General features: G+C 53.3%; 2 protein-coding genes across 2 annotated transcripts in view; one reads left to right on the plus strand and one right to left on the minus strand.

The window, feature by feature from the left end:
* LOC128271661 (flotillin-2) overlaps window positions 1-22964 on the minus strand; it is a 151920-nt gene that overhangs the window by 94914 nt on the left and 34042 nt on the right. The window lies entirely within an intron of this gene.
* Window positions 90-22808, plus strand: LOC128274196 (uncharacterized). Its single transcript, XM_053012305.1, has 3 exons — window positions 90-245; window positions 773-2483; window positions 20682-22808. The coding sequence occupies exons 1-3, from the start codon at window positions 90-92 to the stop codon at window positions 22589-22591; spliced, it is 3777 nt and encodes a 1258-aa protein (XP_052868265.1). The 3' UTR covers window positions 22592-22808.

The following is a 22964-nucleotide window of genomic DNA, read 5'->3' on the forward strand; positions in this document are numbered from 1 at the left end:
GCCGCATTCTCAACCAACGCACAACCCGCGGCACGCGCCATCAGCTTCCCCTTCGTCCGACCCCTTTCTTCCTACCTCGGCACCGTGCGATGGCTCTTGGACTCGCTTCCGTAGCGGCAGTAGCTGGAGGTCTTGCGCACACCCCCCTCGCACTGCTCACCCTGATACCACTTTTAGCTGTAGGAGTCAATTACTATAGATACCAAAGTGTGGACCCGGAAACCAACCCAACCGACCAGCAAACGGTAGGTCCAGCTCAACTACTAGAGCCTCTACTAGAGGGAAGCGAGAGTGAATCAGGATTGAACCGCTAGCCGATGAAGTTCAGTGAGCTAACGGGCACACCCGACACTACGGTGACCCATCTAGTGTTTGGATTTTGAACTACCGATTATTTGAATTTCGGAAACGTCAAACTTCATTCTGGAAATTTTAAACATTTGCTAAAAACTTTGACATTTACCCCACATGTCGTGCAAGAGAAGCCAATGCACCCACCCGACGTGTGACTGTTTAGTTTCGGATATTGATCTGGCGGTATCATCCTGGCCCATTTTTGTTCGGAAATGAAGAAGGAGCCGCCCTGGCTAGGATTTCTTATCAGGGAACTGTCTGTTTAATGGACATCGCACAGGGAGCTGTGCTCGGCTTAGGCATTCAATCCTTACTCTTCAACTCGCACTTTCACCCTCTACAGTCCTAGCGCTAGTTCTCCGCCGTATCTAATGCATCTTGCCCGGCCTTTCCGTTTCTTGCACTCTCTTCGCCACAGCTCAGACGATACTATGACTTCATCGTGATCGGAGCCGGATCTGCTGGGGCGGTGGTGGCTTCGCGGCTGTCGGAGATCGGGGACTGGTCGGTGCTGCTGCTGGAGGCCGGTGGCGACGAGAACGAGGTGACGGACGTGCCGTCGCTGGCCGGCTACTTGCAGCTGACCGAGTACGACTGGAAGTACCAGACGACGCCATCGGCCGACCGGCGCTACTGCCAGGCGATGATCGGTGACCGGTGCAACTGGCCGCGCGGCAAGGTGATGGGTGGCTCGTCGGTGCTGAACGCTATGGTATACGTGCGGGGGAACCGGCTCGACTACGACCAGTGGCTCGAGCAGGGTAACGTCGGCTGGGGCTACGAGAACGTGCTGCCGTACTTCATCAAATCGGAGGACAACCGGAATCCGTACATGGCCCGCTCGGCGTACCACGGCGTCGGCGGGTACCTGACCGTGCAGGAAGCGCCCTGGCGGACGCCCCTGTCGGCGGCGTTCGTGCGGGCCGGCGAGGAGATGGGCTACGCAAACCGGGACGTGAACGGGGCCGACCAGACCGGCTTCATGCTGCTGCAGGCGACGATGCGGCGCGGCAGTCGCTGCAGCACCTCCAAGGCGTTCCTGCGGCCGGTGCGCCTGCGCACCAACCTTCACATTGCCATGAAGGCGCACGTCAGCCGGATCCTGTTCGATGGTGAGCACCGGGCGTACGGGGTCGAGTTCGTGCGCCACCAGAAGCGCCAGTACGTGTTCGCGAAGAAAGAGATCGTCCTGTCGGCGGGCGCCCTCAACACGCCTCAGCTGCTGATGCTGAGCGGCGTCGGGCCAGCCGCGCATCTGGAGGACCTCGGGATCCCGCTCGTGTCCGACCTACCGGTCGGCGATAACCTGCAGGACCACGTGGGACTGGGCGGGCTGACGTTCCTGGTCGACCAGCCGGTCACGGTGAAGACGGCCCGCTACAGCTCAATCCCGGTTGCGCTCGAGTACTTCCTGAACGAGCGCGGCCCGATGACGTTCCCCGGCATCGAGGGGGTCGCGTTCGTGAACACCAAGTACGCGGACCCGTCCGGCAAGTGGCCCGATATCCAGTTCCACTTTGGGCCGAGCTCGGTCAACTCGGACGGTGGCCAGAACATCCGCAAGATCCTGAACCTTCGGGACGGCTTCTACAACACCGTGTACAAGCCGATCCAGAACGCGGAGACGTGGACCATCCTGCCGCTGCTGCTGCGCCCGAAGAGCACCGGCTGGGTGCGGCTCCGCTCCACCAACCCGTTCGTGCAGCCGTCGATCGAGCCGAACTACTTCGCGCACCCGGACGACGTGGCCGTGCTGGTCGAGGGCATCAAGCTGGCGATCAACGTCTCGCACACGCAGGCCTTCCGGCGCTTCAACTCGCGGCCCCACGCGATCCCGCTGCCCGGCTGCCGCCACCTGCCCTTCATGTCCGACGAGTACTGGGCGTGCACGGTCCGGCAGTTCACCTTCACCATCTACCACCCGGCCGGCACGGCCAAGATGGGCCCCAGCTGGGACCCGGGCGCCGTCGTCGACCCGCGGCTCCGCGTTTACGGTGTGTCCGGGTTGCGCGTGGTCGACGCCAGCGTCATGCCGACCATCATCAGCGGCAATCCGAACGCACCCGTCATCATGATCGGCGAGAAGGCATCCGACATGATCAAGGAGGACTGGGGCCGTCTCGTCCACGGCTGGTGACCACGTGGCGAGCGGTCGGCGTAACGCAACTCTACTCTAGCTAGTCAACTAATTACGGTCCGCGACCGCGACCGCGCGGTCCGGCTTCTGTTCTGTGTAAAATAGCATTCCTCGCCCATCCTATCGGCCAGGCCGCCAGGGGTGGGGGAAGGGCCACACGGCACCCAGAGACGCAGTAGGCAAAAACTAGTGAAGTTTTTTGTTTTAGAAAAATTTTTACAATTTACCATTCGGACCCGAACCCGGGGAGGGAGCGCGCGCGCGCACCCGACTAGGTTACTAGGTGCACTAGGTCGTCGCTTCCAGGCGCGCTTGTAGCACGTGTGCGTGTGAGTGTGTGCGTGTGTATGTAGGGGGGCGGACGGGGCAGCGGAAGGAGGATTGTAGAAATGATGAAGAACCGCGGCACAGCCCAGCACCCCTGCAGTTCGCGGCAGAGACTTGTAAATTACGTAAGAAAGGCGGGAAAAACGGCCGAAAACCGGAAAAGGAAGAGGAGGAAGTGGCCAAACATTTAACAGTGTGTGTGTGTGAGAGGACGGGAGGCAGACTAAAAGCGTTCGAGCGTTGTGTACAATGGAAAACGTTACCAATAAATAAAGCTGGAGTTTTGATAGTGAATATATAAAATAAACCGAACAGGAATTCCACAAAATGTTGCCCACCGATGACCCACTTTTGTCTTCCGACCCGGGGGGGCGATCCGATTCTTGCGCTCCCTGCCCCGTGTGCCCCGTTTGTTGTTCTCCCCCACTGAAACCGAAAGCCTTGATTAGCACGCTGATCTAAATCCGGAACCGGCCGAAATCGGGGCTAAGTGAACCGGCCACCCCGGCCACATATTAATGCCAGGCCTAATTCGAACAGAGGCTCGCAAGGGGGCTTCGTTTCACCTTACACTAACCCCTGTGGCTATCTCCGGTGGCCAGATGGGCTGCCCAGCCCAGCTCTGGGGGGCGGCAGCGCGGTTCATTGTATATTCCGTGCGCAACGCAACCGCGACCAAGGCCCAGTATTTGGGCAGCTGGCACACTCGGCGGTGGTAACCGTACGTGCGCGTGCGCAACAGCACACACTTTCGGTAATTTACATAATGGAATGTGCAGATCTTATCGCTCTCGCTGCACCGCACCGCATCGTGTGTTAATCGTTTTTCTCGTGATTTTAAGACCTCATCAAGCGAGAATGATGCACAACAAATTCACGGCCTCGTAACGGGTATGGAATTTATTTTGAAATTAATCAACGAAACAGTGCAAACAGTAGGGGTCATGAAAGAAGAGACGACGTGGCTCGTCCCTAGATCATAGTCTTGGTTGATCGCGCTATATTAGCAGCAAAAACTAACGACGTAAATGCTATCAACTGCGGCGTTCTAGATGGTGTACCTGGAGGCTGTCATGTCAATCGATACTGCGATAAATCAGGATGAAGCGGTAATTTATCGTTTGGTAAATGTTTTAACTTGCTTGAATTACCATGACTGCCTATAGAAAGTTTGAAGTTTAAAGGTTGAAGCTATGATTCTTCTTTTGAGAAATACCAATTCGCCGAAACATGGTAATGGTAGTCGACTTTCCATAAAAAAGGAATGAACAGCATCATCGAAGCCACTATTTTAAATGGAAAATATAAAGTGGAAGATGTACAATGTTGTATGCGGTCTGTTCACGAATTGGAAAACCTTCTGAATTGTTTGTGTAAACGTTTTTTTGTTCAATAAATGCCATTAATATCAACGGTGTGATTTTCCTAATAAACATTCATGTTTCCTAATAAACATTCAACCGAAAGGACCCCAAACCAATCGAAATTGAAAGAAAAAACACTTTAAGAATGAAGCAACGTTAAAAAATATGAATAAAACGGCACCGCAGCGAATTTTGAAAAGCGCCTACAAGTATGCAATCAGTCGAACCGCTGAGTCCCCTAAGCGATTCAAAAGCTTCGCGAACTGAGTGAAAGCTAGCCCCACCAAAAAAATCTTTAAAAAAACTTAAAAAACAGGGTGGCTCGTGCATCTAGAAAGTCCTCTGCTAGTTATGTGGCCTGGAATGTAATATGCTGCCGTATCAAAAAGGCATTGAGTATATGTTTTTTGTTACAAGCCCTAAATTCGAACCATTAGTAATTCAATTAAAAATATTACAAAACAGTGCATCTCATCCACACGCTCGTATTAGTTGTATTGTATCTCATTTCAAGCCGGAAGTTATGTGAATGGCATCTGAAAGCTTTAGCGAAACGTCCGATAACAACGCATATAACGTCCTGATACTGAATTCCATTGAATAAACGACCGAATGAGGTAAGATGAACACAACGAAATCAAATGCTCAACGATTCGAAAAATTTACACTTTTCCTTTCCTTGAAATTCCTTCATCCAACCAACTTTAACCTAGATAACCGCCCAGAAAAGACCGCAGTCTCATTGGATCGAATATTAAATTATCATCTTGCCCCCCGTTAACTGATGTGACACACAAAATATGCAAATTGCGTTTCGTGTGCGTTAACACTTTCAATCATTTCAAACGCGGGTGCATCTGCCCCCAAAAGCGGTGTCCGAGCCGTGCCAAAGGGGAAGAGAGAGAGAGAGAGAGTGTGTGTCACGTTCAACTATTCATTTCCCTAGAGTTAATGTTACACCCTTCAAGGTTGCCCATCCGGGGTTTGGCGGCGTGTAAGCGCAATCATCGTGAGCAAGCGTCCGGTGTTTCCGAACTTCGATGGCATAATCCGATGTGCGCAGCGCAATTGCATAAGGGGGAACCCATTAAACCAATGCGAACGTGAACAATGTCACATAGAGCCGGACGGAGCGGAAATAAAAAAACCGAAAACCCTCGTTACTAGAGTTATGAACCGACCGCAAGGCAAAAAAAAAACGGAATCATTGATGGGCAGTGCACGCGTTGCTGGTGGTACTCCCGAGCCCGAGCACACAGCACTTGACTGACATTTGAATTCGCCGTACCAACAGCATTAGACACTTTTGGGCTCCTCGTTGGCTCCCCCTTCGGGAGCGCCGTCTTTCCGCCGGCGATACGATTAAAATGGGAACGTTAGGATAGCCGGCTTCCCGCCGGTCCACGCGGCTCGGACCGCTACTAATGGACCGCGGTTTGTCTTGCATAAGCCCGGAGTGCGCACGGCGAAATGCGGCTCGCTCCAAGCTCGCTCCTGTTTGGGGGACGGCCACATTTGGGGAAAAGCAGATATTCCTTCCACCGACCAAACACACAGGAGGCAGGCTCCATTACCGTAGCGGGCACACTTACTGGGTCTTGCTGAATTTATGTAACTGATGACGGGATCATTTAGTTAGCTTTCGGGAACGAAGATGAACGAAAAAATCGCCATTGCGAGTGCGATTGCTGCTGATAAATTACGATCGCGCTGTACGCTACGACCGTCCTTAATGCCTTGGCGGCGGGGTTGGGAAAAGAGATTGAAACAACCAACACGAAAAACAAGGAGAACTAATCAACACGATTACCTAAGGCGCGCTACGGACGAGGTCCATCTCGATTGAAACATCAGGGCCCGATCGGAGCATGAATTATTCATTGCAAGTCGCACGTTTAGCGTCTTTCAAATGTTGAAATAAATGTACCAAATTGCATGCTTTCGTTCGTTACGAATTTCTCGATGTTATTGCACAAAATTCCGCACGCAAATCAACGCTTTTATCAGACGGCTGATTTGGCAAGCGTAAATAAGGCGGCGCCGCGCCTCGAGCTACCGATTTTCAAGCTCCAATTATTCGGACACACGTGTGTGTTTTGACTTTAAGCGGTGGCGGTGCGAATGATAAGCATTAGACGGACCCCGAACGGCTCCATAGAATGCAGAGTAGTGTAACGGGCCGATGCGGCCGTTTCGGCAGCGATTGAGAAACTTGAAACAACGCGGCATAAGCACGTCACGCCATGCGGGTTCTATTGATCCTTCGCGCACGTAAATTTCTTCAACTTTCTGTTGCACTCTTCGACATCGACCCGTACGGCTCACCCTGAACGCTACCGGGTCTCATTAGGGGATGGCGCACAGATTAATTATCACCTCCGATTACGGCATCGTGGGTCACACACTCCGATGTCTATCATTAGACGGCGATCGATAATGGTTGGCCGGCGGCGGCGGCGGCGGCAGCAAAACCGACCGAGCCGTGGCCATCCTTTTCCGGACGGTCCCATCGGTTCAGCATAATTTTCTATGCTACCGAATCTCCTTGCGGCCGTTTTAGTGGCCCTTAAAGCGATGTAAAGGGAGGCTGTTTTACGATAGGCCATCGCTACGGTCGGTGGTAGAGGTTCGCTAGTTGCATTATGCAAATGATCCGACGGTCCACGTGGGGCGCGGGCGCGCGCGCAGCATAAACATTGCTGCATGCGCGCGGCCACGCCCGGGTGGTGGGTACGTGCGCCGGCGCACGAGCAAATTGCCGACATGGAAAGACGATCGTTAGCTGAACGTTCGGGTGGCATCAGAGAGCTCCACCTCCCAGTAACGGCGCAGAGAGCCCCATTGACTTACATTTGGACGCGCGGTGTTACGGAGCCGGGGCCACGAGCTTCCTCGCGTGGCTGGTGGGCGCGTCACTCTCCCTTTTCGACTCTTCGGCCGTCTCGTAGGGGATGATGCTTAGGTTAGGTGATCGATCACCGTCTTTGGCGGCGGTTCCGACAGGCAGCAGCAGCAGCAGCAGGAGCTGCCGCTGGCCAACTGACCGGCTTTTTATCGAGACTGGAACTGGAAGTAAGGACTGCGTGACTGCATCACACATCATCAGGGTGTGTTTGAAGAGTGGCGAGCTGAACGAAGGACGGCGGCCGCTGCACACAACGCGGCGGCGAAGTTCTCCCGGCGAAGAAGGTGAGCGTTGCGTGGGTTTTCTGGTTCGGTGCAGTTTCTGGAAGCAGGTTTCCCGCTTGCCCGGCCGATGAAGTCACACGCTGTAAAAAAGGCATGGAGGCCGCCGTTCGACCGCGTGCGCACCGCTATTGCATCACAACCCGAAACGTCTGGTAGCAGAACGCACACACACGGGGTAGACACCGGTGACAGCATGGGTACCGGTTCCCTATTACGGTGAACCGGCGATGCGTGGAGTAAAGCAAAGTGAAAAGGGGCAACGGCATAGGACACCCGACTGTACGGTCGGCGGGGAGCATTTTAAAAATCATCTACAATAATCGCTGCTCCTCCGGCTCAGCCACTCAATCAGCTGCTTTGTAGACCCGGGCAGATCCGCGGCGTGGTTCGTAGACCTAACATTTTCTCACAACCGGCAACTCACGCAACGTCAGTCAAGCGCCGGCAAGGCAGTCGGAAGGTACGCTTCCATTTCCGACGTGTGCCGCCGCCCCCTTGTGTGACGCACCCGGCAATCATCTCTATTGGGCTACCGATTAGGCTGGAGGCCCTATTAGACACATATCGGAGCGTTTGGAAGCGTTTAATTAAAAATTAAAACACGAGAAGCAACATGGACGGTTAGCTTCGAGAGTTTGTTCGTTGCTTTCCGTTAAACGGTCGTGCACGTGCCGAGTGTTTCTGCAGCACAACGAAAACTGCCGTCGATGCCGTCAATGGGGAGGCAATAGAGAAACGAATAGTTTGAAGGCGTTGCCCGTGATCGGTTATTTATAAATGCTAAAATGTACGAAGAGTTTTCAATTATCTGATTCAAAATAATAAGATTAAGGAGGATACATAAGGGCATAAGGAGGATACATAAGGGCTCATAAGGAGGATACATGTCCTCTTGGGACTTAGTAATGATTTGTTGACGCTTTCACCTAGGTCTATGATTATAAAACCGAGATCCAAACATACCTTGTGTAACCATGAATGAATTATTAGGTTTATTTACGTTGTTTGCCATCATTAGATTTGATAAAAAGTGAACATTACAATGGTCAAAAACGAGGTGAACATCTAAAACAACAAACATTCCTCAACCAAATTGGTTGACCAACTCTTCCCGGCAAATCAGGAAGCGCGAAGCTTATACTCCTCATGATTTCATTGTACATAGCTAAGTCCTCAACGTCTGATTGTTTTGAACATCTTTTGATATAATTTACCTCTTATGATTTTGAAACCCGTTCATCACACACTTCAGATCGCTTCCGGATGAGCTCCCCACTCATGTACTTACCCTCGAAAGTCCTCTTTTCTTTTTACCGAGCGGCGCATAATCTGCTCCTCGAGCCACCTCGATTGTGCCGATCTCAAGCGATCGATCAAACGCGTCTAGGTCGAATCAACGGGCCCATCGTCTTCCCCGTAGCGCTCGAGCGCTGACGGGACGAGTTGCATCATCGAGAAAATTTTCGCAGTTTCGTAAGGCTCCGTATCCGAGCAGTACCGGAGCAATCCCGAAGTGAGAGCGAGAGAGAGGCCCCGGAGATGAATTTGAATAGGTCGAATTGTTGGGGAAGCTGAAGATTTTACGATCATTAGTTCCCTGCCCAAACCCGTTGCGCACTTCGATCGCTGCCTGCTGATGGCCAAAGCGAAGGCCCCAGCGCCCCGGTTTGGATCCTATTAAAGCATGTAGGCATTCTTCACGCCCTGGCTCACTACATCATCGGTCGGATCGGTGTCCTTCCCGCTGGCCGTTGCGCGGTCCGTCGACTGGGGCAGGTGGAATAATTTAATTCCACGTCCCAAGCCGCCAAGTACGACAACGGGGACCACGAACAAGATTTTACGTCATTTGCCCACCATAGTTTTTGTTTTTTTGGTTCAATTTGTGAATATTCATTTGATAAGGAAACCGACGAACACCTTAAATGGACACGAAACACGGGGAGGAAAAATAAACCCCTTGCATCAAACACCTTAAAATTTGCACTCTCTGGTCTCCGGGTTGGTCAGACGTTGACATGCTGGCTGGCGCCGGCCGGAAAGTCACCCTCAAACACACGCAAATGCATCACCGGACTCAACGCAATGCGCGCCGTCAGAGTCGGCTCCGGGTTGCTCTCGGAGCCGGCGGTCCGCGTTCCGAGAGGCGATCCGTTCCGTTCGCTTGCATCTTTGCAAATAAACACACATTACGCTCCCCGATCCACCACCTCTCGATCTGGCCGCCCCCCTCGCCGCTGATGGTTCAAGGCAAGCACAGTGAAAGTGCTTTCGGCGGCGGAATGTGAGCGATATTACATCATCCCACGTAAGTGGGTCGAAAAACAGAGAAAAAAGCTTAGCGCGGGTACGTACGTGAGCAACTGAAGAAAAAAAAGGTTGTGGTGCACTCGGACCCACACACACACACACCCATAAGCTGGCGAGCACACCGCGTGGAGGCAAACATAAACAACCCGAGAGCGAGAAAAAGTCGGAAAAACCGAAAGATCGTCCCAAACAGCTGGGCTGAGGGCTGCCGGGCTGGCAGGACAGCAAGCAGACCTGGAACTCGCCGGGCACCGGTCCAGAAAGTAAGTGCCTCTGCGTCCGCGCACGTAGCATCGCGCGGACTCCCGGGATGGATGATTATGTATGAGTGCCATTTACGCTAGGAAGCGCATTAGTGTGCCTGATTATCGTGGCCCCCGTTCGCCCCATCATCATCATCAGCGCCCCGGCAAAGAACCCGACAGTCGGCCATGGTGAGGCAGCCACCACACCATCAGCTGACTTATCACCGGTGGGATAATTGAGCCAACCTCCCCGCCCCGGCACCGGCAGCAGCAAAAGCAACAACAAAAAAGTGTCTGTTCCGCGTGGGAAGTCATTCGCACGTTCCTCGCCTTATCGGGCGTCGAAGTCTTGCGTACGCGCTTTCGGTTTAACACTTGAATCGGGGCCGTATTTCTATCAACAGCAAATATGCTGGTGTTGTTGCAACAAAATTTTTCTCATTTCGTTAAAGTTTTTATTAAAGAAAACTCGTTTTGTACGTAATTTATTTGTATAATTATCGAAAAAGTGAAACAAACAAATCGGACAATTCATTTGCAGAACGATCAACTGACGAGTAGAAAAGTAAACAAATTTTATTATGTTGTTAACAAACGTATTATGAACTAAAACCGGTTCCGAATCTTTTAATTGTTATTTTATACTATTTTTTAATCACAAAGACAGGTATCATAGGCTAATCGCAAGCCATCACAAACACCGCTTAATGAAGACCACAACTCCCGGTGGATTAGATTATAGGTATATTCTAGGCCTCCCAACCACCACAAAAAAAACCCAATTGCTTCGTGCGCGACTTCCGTAGAGGCTACCCAAATGAAAGGCCGCACAAAAAAGAAGACGACGGCACGACGTACGCCAGAGCTAATGCGAGGTGATATCTTAATGCGATGCTAATGCGATGCGATATCGATATCATCTCAATTCCCGGACTAGATCAGGACCGGCAGCAGGCCCTTAGCCCTCAGCTAGCTACCGGGGTGGGCGATAAACGAAGAGCTTAAGTGAGTTGGCGCTCGTTGTCGCTCGTTGTCGCTCGTTGTCGCTCGTTGTCGCTGGGAAAGAAAGCACCTAAACTTATCGCAGCCACCCGGGCACGCAGCACTAGAGCGCACACGCTTAAAGGGCCCCAGATTATGTGGCCAGTGGAGACCGAATGTTTACTACCGCGCAGCAGCAGCAGCACAGGACCCGGGCTCGGGGAACGATCGTTAGTCCCCGAGTCAGTCCCGCGCGATGTAACACCGCCGCCACACGCCACGAGCCAGGCCGTCGCCGCCCCAACGGCAGCACCGCGCGCAGAGAACAACGCGGGCCATAGAGCTCCGGCAACGCCGCGTTGCTCCTTCTCTCGCCCGTCGGTCGGTCTCTATTACTTTCCCTTTTCCACTCTCACTCTCGTCGGCACGTCGGTGTAACGGTGAACCACCACACCTCAGCGTAGCGTCGTGGCTAAGCCCAGGTCCAGGCCCAGGTCGAAGCGAGCCTCTCTGACTTCGTTGTCGCGCAGCGCATTATTACAGGCGCTCCCCACCCTGAGATATGCGGTGGACCCGGCAGGTCCACCGGCACCGACCGGGCCGCAGCTTTCGGGGGCGATTTCGGAGGCCCAGCTCGGTTACTCGTCAGTCTTACTCCTGCAGCCGGACCCTCAAGACGTGCGCGGGCGCCTTCGTCAATCGTCGTCAACAACCGTTGCGCGTTGCAGACCCCACATGAGGTATCTCCCCGGCCGATCGGTCCCACAGGTGGACCGGGTCGACGTTATCTAACCGTTGCGTCGCCGGATGATACAAGAACCGGAGTGTGTCAGTGATTCGTGAAGGACACTCGGCGGCGAGCGATTGCCTGCGAGATTGTAGGCTCTTGGAAAGCAAGAAATTCGCTATGTGTGCGTGTGTGTGTGTGCTGGTGCTCCTGAATGCGACGCGGGGCTGTGCTACACCGTGACGGAGGAAGTCCGTGTGCACCGCGGCAAGGACATCGAACGAGTGCAACTATTCCGCGCGTGAAGACACACCACAGCTAAAGAACGTGCTCTAGAACCCTTGGCGAATTCCTATTAAGCATGCTCTACTTGGCGGGCGGCATTTAATAAATTTAAAATAATTCATGGCCAATGATAGATGCCAATTAGTCGGCTGACTGGAGCAGCAGGTGATCTACGCGATCGTGATTGTATCAGGTCGGTTGTACAACCAACCGTTGTCGCCGGTGATGGCGTTATAGTGATGCCGCGGCGACCGTCCGACCAGCTGGTCGGACGGTTACTTTGAGGCCGACATAAAAATGGCCATTATGTCATTGTTCGCTAACAAATGCCATCAATTTTACGATATCCTAATTATCGTCTAACGCGGAGAAGGGCGATTCCAAACGCTTCTTCAATTAAACGCTCACTAGGTCTGGGCCGGCTGGGTGATTTATGACGCGTTTCCATTTGCGTGCCCCTCGACAGTTACATCCGCCACACGCAACAACTAGCGATGTACGCGATGAAAAACGTTTCCAAATGACTTATTCTGCGCGACCATGGCCCGGCACCGGTCACGGTAGAGCTTTACCAGAAGATCATTATCATTGTTCACAGAGAGTGGCGTCGCGCATTCAATTATGGTGTTTTATTCGTTCGTTTATGAGGCAAGAAATTGCGCGAAGAATTTTCCGGAAACCGACCGGAAGCAAGGAACAGGCGTATTAGCGTCACACATTAACACATTCACCGGATCGATTGATTGAGTTTTAACACCACCATGAATCTAATTTCGGAGCCCCCCACAGAGCTTTGATCACTGGATCGGTCCAATGAAGACATTAATAACAGGAAACGGACCACGCAAACCATGGCCAATCGCAGCCGATCGTCACCCGGCGATGCATTTATCACTCATATTCCACTCATATTCCCCAGAAGCTGAAGCTGCAGAACAGCGCACAGAAAGCGAGCAGCGATCGCAGCAGGTGGAACATCATAAAACGCTTTCCGCCTGCGCCGCGGAAACAGAGGCAGAGGCCGATCGAATGATTGAACGTAAATTGCACGGCAAACAATAGCACCCAGCGCGCGCTCCAGTTTCTGTAAGAGTGCCGGTCAGTGCAGTGAATTCCGCGAAATGTGTAACCCTTATTGAGTGTACGACTCAATCGGTGTACGAATCGGTGTAACTTCACGTTCCGGTTTTCTGAGTCCTGCCCGGTTAGTGTCACCGAATTGTGGCCCGCTGTGTTGCGCTCTGTCCGAACCGAGGACAATGTTACTCGATAGGTGAAAAGGAAAGTGCTGCAAGATAATAGCGCGCGCACTGTGTACGGTGGCAAATATATTGAACACCTTGCGGCTTCAACGGGTTGATTCGGGTTACAGTGACTTCGTCGGCAGCATATTTAGGCGCAGAGCACAGGAAGCCGGCAGTAGAAAGTGTGTGTGTTCTCGAAGCCACAGCTGCCGAGCACCATTAGAAAGCAGACGAAATGGAAGACGAAACGCAACGCCAGCTGTGGATTATATTTCAATTGTAAGTATCTTCGACTCCATTCGGCATTGGGATCGTTTTCCTTCAAATGGGATGTTATTGTCGTGTCCGCAAAACCGAGCGGTGGTCCAATTTCTATCGCCACACTGCAAAAACCCTATATCGAGAGGTTTTCGCTAGGACTCTAACGCCTATCGCGCGCCACGCAACAAGTGTCAACAGTTCATTGAACGGCGCGGGGCGGGCGCGCATAACACGCGATTAACCTTTCGAGTCACGCCCGCGCGCGCGAGAGAGAGACCGCCGGCTCCAGATGCCGGCCAATGTCAGCCCTCACGCCCCATTTAATGCGAGACAAGAAAGGGAAATAAAGGCACCTCCTTAAGTTATGCCACCGACCAACCAACCACCAACCTAGTCCATTTTCCCGCCGCACGTACATAATCGATAACGGAGCGATGACTGTTCGACTGACACACTTCACGCACCGGTTTTTGTTGTGTTTTCGACACGAAAACACCGCTCGCGCCTGATTGATGACTCGTCCACGCCATCCGCGCCCGCGCCGCGATTAACGACCCGGCCTGGTCGCAATGCGGTGTGGAAAAAACAGAGCCAGGAAGACGGGGTAAAGGTGTCCCCGAAAAGTGGCCAGCCCAAAATCAACCTCGGGCTCCAGTCCCCAAGGGGGTTACCACCACCGAAACGCAACCTTCGCGGTTACGCAAGCCCCACGCGCGCGCGCAACATTATTATCGCCCATTATATCACTCCAGTGAACTTCAACTCTCGCGGCACCTAAAGCTCCGGATCGCAGCGCGGCCCAGCAGCAAGGTGTTGTCCTAGCCAGCATCCCTCGTGGAATGCATGCAATACGCGGTGCGGATGACGATCCCTGTTCCCGGTGGTGATCGCGTCTGAGCCATTAACTGTGTCAGGAGGAAAGGTCGCCCGGTGTTGTTTTTGATATAATCTCCCAACCCAACCACAATACGTAATCTGTGGCCCCGGTGAGGGGGCCGCTACGGACGTAATCAAACTCACAGCTGACACAGTCCGCGGCGACAGCGAAACTCCTCGAACAGCTCGCGGACGCGACACGGTGCCTTTGTCTTTCACTTTTGTTTACTTTCCTCAAGGTTATTCCTTGTCGTGATCGGAAACCACAGCGCCATGGTGGTAGAAAGTGAACCACGGAGCGAGCTCCGGAGTGACCCAATTTCCGCCGTGATAGGTTTCGCTGGCCAATTATTTCCCCTTTCTGTGGCTCCGCGTCTAGACTGCTCGGTAACAAGCTGCGTCAAGATGCGTTCCCACAAGCGTCAAGAGGCGGCATCGAGAGTGGATTGCCCAACTAAAGCTGCGTCAGTTCTCGAGGGCAACGTGAGAAACGTTGCCAGAATACAGGAGCACTGACTTGAAGACGATGACCATCAGCAGCGACACCGCGGTGGGGTTGCGAATCGGATTTTATCCGGTTTCGCGGCTGTCTGCAAGGCAGCGCGTTACATAACAGAATGACGATCATCGCGCGAAGGGAAGTCGAAAATCGAAACATCATTTTGTCTGGCCGATAAATACCACATGATGTGCGAACAAGATTTCGTGGCACTGAAGGTCGCCTCTTGGGATGGGAAATAGCGGAAGGACATACAAGAGCCACATGTTGGAATATTCCTTGCCTTTGTGAAGTAGTAATGAAAACCTGGCCCCAAGGAAACCCCCGCAGTAGCGAGTATTGATGCACTTTTAATGTGGCGCCGGGATTCGAAATCATCCAAGATCCATCCCATCCATACGTCGGACAACGAACGCTACCACCAAGACCACCGGCGCTTCTACAGAGCGGAGGTCTGCAAAGCAGCTAGGTTCCGATGCGTGCACCTAAAATTTTCCTTGCGTTTAAAACGCAAAACAAATATATCACGTGTAGCAGCTTAGCCAATGCGTGTCGATGAAAATGAATGATATTTGGCAGGGGCCAAGTCTGGTGAATACAGCGGAAGGAAAAACAGCTCCTCGCCAAGTGCTCTGATTGTATCTTGAACCAGTTTTGCGTTGTGTCCAGACGCATTGTCATGGAGCCAAGCCACCGTCCCGTGTCTTTTGCCCCATTTGTTATCCGTACCAATCTGTATTAATGGTTTCATCAGGTTTTAGGAGCTTATGGTAAACCACACCTTTCTAGTCCCATCAGACACACAGCATTATCTTTTTACCGAATCGATCTGGTTTTCCCGGACTGGCCTATAATTTTCTTACTTGCCATCCTTGAGAAATTATTTGCCTGATGTCCAAACAAGGTAACGATGCCCAAAAATCGTTATGAGTAGCACCAAATTGACAGCTAGAGCCATATGTTTACACAATCCGGTTTCATACGCCAGTCTCACAAATATAACTTTCTGGATGCCGGAGTAAACTTTGTCCTTGAAAAGTGTCCACCATGATCCAATATCGCATGGATTAACAGTACACTGACACCACACGGGTCGTGACGGTGAGGGTGAAGGTGACAAGCAATCGCTGTCCGCCAGAAGGCTAAATTAACGCCTTTCTCGTTTGATGAACCGCATTACGGAACATCCTTGCTGCTGCGTACGGGGCGTGGTTCAAAACAATTAAATTGCAAACGAAACTCACCACACAGCTCGAAAGTGTGCGGGGTGAAAGGCGCCGTATCGACTCGCCTCACCCGCTGGTGGTGGACCCCCATTGACCAAACTCTCACCACACCCTTCTCCAGGCCTCGGCACCGCAGGCCACAGCAGTAGCCGCGAATGATGATGCATAAGTGCCATTATTTCACGGGTTTCTAGTTTTTGCGTCACCATCGGCCGACCGACGGGGCGACCGAACACGACGACTGGCATCAAAATGCACGTAGCATAACACTTACACAAAAAATCCATAACACATGCTCCAAGCGGTAGTCGCGGGGGTCCACCGCCGTCCACTGGCTATGGTGCGCGGGTGTTACACGGCCAGACGCACCTTCCATTTGCAACCAACCCAGCCAGCCAGCCGGCGATAGCTTTGTGTTTAGTCGATCCTAATCGCCAGCAAAGTTGAGCGCTCGATTCTTTCGCCAAATATTACATTTTTCAAGCATTAGAGCTTTAAAAGCCGATGAATTGCTACCGACATCGAGATCTCCGGGTCGCGATGAATCCTGGCGAAACATACAACATCCGCGGGTAAGAAAGAAAGTTTGCGAAACGATTAAGCCAGCTTAAGGCATCCATTAATAGGCGCTAGGATGGTTCGGCAGGCAGGTGCCATTACTTCCACCGAACTAATGCCTCTCATCGTTACTCTAATCGAACAAGGCTATATTTCATTGCCACATCAACCTGCGAACTCGGTTTGATACGTTTTGGGCCCTGACCTGACAGACGCTTCAGAGGTGTACTTTCTCTCGCGGCTTAAGAGTGCTTTATTTGAAAGATTGCCGCGATTTTACCCATTATCAGTGCAGTCAGTTCCTCTGACGTCCTGATTGCACATCTAATAGCGGTACGTGTTAGAAAGGCTAATATCAAGATCCATCTCGACATCAATCGCCTGCCGTTGTGTTTAAACATCTTGCGAACGATCGGATCAGGACTGCGGACAGGGTGTTATTTGGAAGATATATGCAGTTCGGTCACACCATAAATCATTAAAAAACATTCATGCAGAGATCCTATCGCAAGCTTATGCCATCTTTTCCTGGGATCGGCATCGGCGTTAACCACTCGTTTGAGACCGTGCTCAAAACATATTTAAAAAAGACCAAAACAGGGACACTTCAAGGCACGCAATGAGGGTACCCCCCGTAACCGAACTCGACCACGACCACGGCAACGTATGTGATTCGAACAAGCAATCCCGCGTCATGTTAGCACCGTTTCCTGTCGAACCCTCTCCATCCTCGCCATCCTCTGGAACACGTGGCGCCAGCGAGTATAATGGGCGTCCCCTCTCGCGTACTAAAAGGTGGCGCCCCACAGCACAGTTATCGTGAATCTCGGCCCCACAGCATGCCTCCGTTGCTGATGCTGATGATTCGCGGCCGCTTAATCGCCTCCGACACCATCTTCGACGTCAGACTCCATTCTCCAGGACTTTCGTTTGACGAGAGTGCGCGCGTACGCTCCAGAGACAAGGCATGCATCCAAAGCATTCGGTGACCGACAACTTTTACTTTTCCTCGCACGTATCAGGCGAAGGTTTAGCGAGATACGCCCGGCGGCCAGCCTGATGCTGAACGAGACACGAGAGAGCCGCAACTTCGGAAACACCTCGTAGGATGCCGGCAGCCGCCACGCCTCTCGTGTGGTGTTTATTTAGGTCTACCGGTTGCGGGCACCAAGTTGCGGTGCCTTATGGACACAAGGGTGGCTCTGGGACATCGCTTGGGACACCCGGGATTATTTAATTTCTCAATCGGGCCAAGATGACGCAATCGCTGGAAGATGTGCCCAGTGTCCTGAAACCTGTTCGGACTGTGGCTTCGGATGTGTGGCGCTTCTCGCTTTCAACACAGAGCCTGTCTCCGTTGTTAATCCAAAATGATATCGAAAAGAAGTAGAAAAAACAAAACACACGCTAACGGGGTCACCCTTCCGAGGGACTTCGTTGGGGGCTTGGAATGGAACGCCTCTCGGGGCGACTCCATAGCTAGCTTCGCACGATCCGCTCGCGTGTTGCGTGAGATGAAGGAATTCCACATCGGCAAAGACGATTACAGCCCATTGCGAAAAGTAAACTGTAATTTAGTGGACTTCTACACGTGACTCCAATTACGGTTCGGGTAATCGTGCCACGGTACTTGGAAGTAATTTTGAACGACCAAACAACCGTTTGCTCAGCTCAGCTGAGCGTTCCGTAAGCAAAAAGGCAGACAGAAAAAGGCGACAAAATCGTTGCGTACCCAGCACCCACATTGTTTTATCTGTTCAAATATTGACACACACGACACACGAGAAGAGAGCCTAATGCTCTTGCCTTGCTACTACCGGATGAAAGTGGCCTCGGTTTTTAAGAATCAACTCCACATTCACATTCGCCGGGAGAAATTTAATCCGACAATCGAAGAAAAACAAACTATTCGCTCGAGTCGCGAACGGCCACAAAATGACTGAAAACGACTTAAGGCCACTCTACACCTCGGCGAACGGCTGCCCGGGGTATCTCGAACAAAGTGTGCGCCCATCAAACGGCAGTACGACCAGTAATGGAAATGTTGCAGTGTGCAATCCAAATCTCAATTTCTGCGGTACAATTACGCGCCCGTCTCTCGATCGTACATCGTGTCCCTGGTCGCCCTGGCATATGCACACGGGCCCACATACGGAAGCCACGGAACCGAAATGCATTAATCATAGGCCCGAGACGGCCACATGCCATAAAACTTCGGAGTGTCGGAGCGGAGTGCAGAAAATGCAAACAACTGATCGTTTGCATTCGATGCATTGCGGCTGCACTGCCTTCACATCCTAGTGGAGCAGTGGAGTGCACGGCAAAAGGGTGAAGACGACGAGCCTTCACGGTGGTGGGTGACTGAATCTGTAACTTTCGATCAAACGTGTCCAGTGCAAAGAACAATGCCGGCACGGGGTAAAACAGGGTTTTTAAAATATTATCAACCATCGCGATCGCCTCGTCCTTATTTGCCTCCGTGTGTTGGGGCAAAATGACACACGAACCCACACCCAGTTTCGGTCGGTGGCCGATTTCACTTGCTGCGACAATTGTTTTCACCTGACACCGCACACCGTTGGGTCGCACACAATGTTTCCATTTGCCAACGCCCATTTGCCCATGCGCCTACCGGTGTAGTGTACAAAATGTCAAGCAGCGCAAAAGGTTAGCGATGCCGTGAGCATACTTCCGTCATCAGCAACAACGGCTGTCGGCGACGACGTTGTTGTAGCCCGAAAATAACTCGCGAGGAACGGGCCCTACGGTGCGGTGTACTAATATTCGCGCTAATTTCCGTGACCAAACATAGGGAAACCTTGTCGCTGATTGGAAGCCCCCCCATTGCGACGGCCAAATGCCAACCGGGCGCCACCGGGCCGACGTACCGCGATTGACGTTCAAGGTGACGGTTGAACCGCGCGCTTTCCGGCCGGAGTAGACCCGGTGACAGCGACAGCGAGCGGGTTGCGTGCGAGGAAAATGAGGTTAAGTACGAACGGGGAGCCACGGGGAAAAACTACGCTCGGAAAATGTTTGACACAGTTTAAAGGGGGGAAAATTGCCGGTTGGAATAAAGGATCCTGAATCTATCATTACCCGTACCACCGAAGGCTTTATTCGGAGGTTTTGGGTGGAAACGAAAGAAAGTGGTTCAATTGTTCTCCAAACGAGGATAAAAACATCGTCCAAATCCTTTTCAAACTAACGATCGAAAGGCAATCCATCGAAAGTAAGCGCCTAAAGGTATACTACCCCGCATAGCACGGGGTATTATTAACATGCGGTTCTTGCCCACATTACGACCCATTTCACGTACCGTCCGGCGACACGCTCATTTCTCTCGCTCCCTCTCTCTCCCTACCCCTCTCTCTCTCGCCGTCTCTCTGAAACCTCCGCCCGGCTCACCCATGCTCGAAGAAGTGGTTGTTTACAAGCTGACCACCGCACGTTGGTGTTATTGGCAGTTAATGTATAGTATTTACCATCGGCACGCGGTCTTCGGGACCGCAACGGCGTAGCGGGCAGGTACTCCCGCCGCCCAGCCGCTCGCCATCGATGCAAATTACGTCCATTCGCTCACCTGTAACGATAAGGAGAAGAGTAGGAAAAGAATTTGCTTTAGTACTCGCTACGGCACGTAACTTCCCCCACCGTAAGTCCACCCCGGTGGGGCCGGTTCTACGACCGGCTTGAGCGCCCATAAATTGTCTGTATTTAGCGACGTAAACACACCGCTGCAACTTTTAACGCCTTCGCCTTCGCTTTGTGTCTCCGACAGGTAATCCGGACTTTTGCGGCGCGTTAGTCACTGCCACACGGCCACAGCCTCCTGAAGCAGCTGCAGCAGTTCGTTCGATCGACACAATCCACCGGGGGCCATTTCTCATCTCCATCCCGGGGAGGGGCAGCGGCGCCCCGGAAGTGTGTCCGGGGTGAACTATGGTTCGGTGCACCGTCGCGTTTGGCAAGCAGGAGCAACACCACACGCGAAGAATCGCAAGACATTGGCGCAAATACCCCAACTCGTGATAGCCACACACCGCACCACCGTAGTAGTATAGTTCCCCACCATCGGCCAGAACGTCTAGACTTAAGGATCCCAACGATCCCACCACCGACACACGCACACTCATACCAACATGGTGTTCAACATACTGATAGCATCGTCTGTGATCAAAACGGCCACCGTCGTTGGCTCTAGTCTGTGGCTGATCCCGTTTCTGCTCGGGGCCATCTCCTACTACCGGTACGACCGGGTCGATCCGGAGTCGCGCGTCATCAACCAGGAGGCGCTACAGCCCGAGTACGACTTCGTCGTGGTCGGCGGCGGCTCGGCCGGAGCGGTCGTCGCGAACCGGCTGACCGAGGTGCACCGATGGAAGGTGCTGCTGTTGGAAGCCGGCCCGGACGAGAACGAAATCTCGGACGTTCCGTCGCTGGCCGGCTACCTGCAGCTGAGCAAGCTCGACTGGGGGTACAAGACGGAGCCGACGGGCAAGGCATGCCTGGGCATGGTCAATAACCGCTGCAACTGGCCCCGTGGCAAGGTCCTGGGCGGCTCTTCCGTGCTCAACTACATGATCTACGTGCGCGGGAACCGGCACGACTTCAACCACTGGGAATCCCTGGGGAACCCTGGCTGGGGCTTCGACGACGTGCTGCAGTACTTCATCAAGTCGGAGGACAACCGAAACCCGTACCTGGCGCGCAACCCGTACCACGGCCAGGGTGGCTTCCTGACGGTGCAGGAGGCCCCCTGGCACACGCCGCTGGTGGCGGCCTTCGTCGAGGCGGGCACCGAGCTTGGGTACGAGAACCGGGACATCAACGGCGAGCGGCAGACCGGGTTCATGATCGCGCAGGGCACGATCCGGCGCGGCAGCCGCTGCAGCACGGCCAAGGCGTTCCTGCGACCGATCCGGTTGCGCAAGAACCTGCACATCGCGATGAACGCCCACGTCACGAAGGTCACCATCGACCCGGACACGAAGCACGCGGTCGGCGTGGAGTTTTACCGGGGCGGCAAGCGCCAGTTCGTGCGGGCCAAGAAGGAGATCATCCTGGCGGCCGGGTCGATCAACACGCCCCAGCTACTGCTCCTGTCAGGGATCGGCCCGAGGGCGCACCTAACCGACGTCGGCATCCCGACGATCCAGGATCTGGCGGTCGGCGAGAATCTGCAGGATCACGTCGGGATGGGAGGGCTAACGTTTCTGGTCGACAAGCCGGTCGCGATCCTGCAGAACCGGCTCGAGGCCGGCTCGGTGACGATGAACTACGTGATCAACGAGCGCGGCCCGATGACCATTCTGGGCGGCCTGGAGGGCGTCGCGTTCGTGAACACACCGTTCGCGAACCTCACCGACGATTGGCCCGACATCCAGTTCCACATGGCGCCGGCCTCGCTCAACTCGGACGGAGGCGCCCGGGTCAAAAAGATTCTCGGCCTCCGGGAGGACCTCTACAAGGAGGTGTTCCACCCGATCGAGGACACGTACAGCTGGACGATCATGCCGCTGCTGCTGCGGCCCCGGTCTCGCGGCTGGGTACGGCTCAAGTCCAAGAATCCGTTCCACTATCCGCTCATGAACCCGAACTACTTCGAAGATCCGTTCGATGCGGCCACGCTCGTCGAGGGCGCCAAGATTGCGCTGCGCGTCGGTGACGCCAAGGTGTTCAAACAGTTCGGCAACCGGCTGCACCGGAAGCCGTTGCCCAACTGCCGGCAGCACAAGTTCCTGTCGGACGCGTACCTCGACTGTCAGGTGCGCACCATCTCGATGACCATCTACCATCCGGTCGGCACGGCCAAAATGGGACCTCACTGGGATCCGGGTGCTGTCGTCGATCCGCGGCTACGCGTGTACGGTGTGTCGGGGCTGCGGGTGATCGACGCCAGCGTCATGCCGACGATCGTTAGCGGCAACACGAACGCGGCCGTCATCATGATCGGCGAAAAGGGCGCCCACATGATCAAGGAGGACTGGCTCGGGCAGGACCGGTGAGTGAGAGACACCGGATTACCGACCCAGCCACCGTGTGCCATTTTGCCACCGACAGAGAGAGAGGGAGAGAGTCCAGTACGAGTCGGACGAGGTCCCACAGATGTGCGAGTGTGTTAGTGTGTGTATATATAGTCCAGAAGCAGCAGCAGTTCCACTGTGCCGGAAGACCTCACCAGGTGTCCAGGGGGCGCTTCTTCTGCCAAATTACCTCCCCGCGTTTCGCGACTTGTCTATTGTATGTATGTGTGCGTGTGAGCTCTTGAGTGTGTGTATGAAGTCAAACAATCTGCGTCCAGCTATTATGTTGTAGTTTTATGTAACTCATCCGTTCCGCTTTCATCGGCTGTAGAGAAATAAAGCAAAATAAACCAAA

This window comes from Anopheles cruzii, chromosome 3 (assembly GCF_943734635.1).
Source record: "Anopheles cruzii chromosome 3, idAnoCruzAS_RS32_06, whole genome shotgun sequence".
Taxonomy (NCBI): domain Eukaryota; kingdom Metazoa; phylum Arthropoda; class Insecta; order Diptera; family Culicidae; genus Anopheles; species Anopheles cruzii.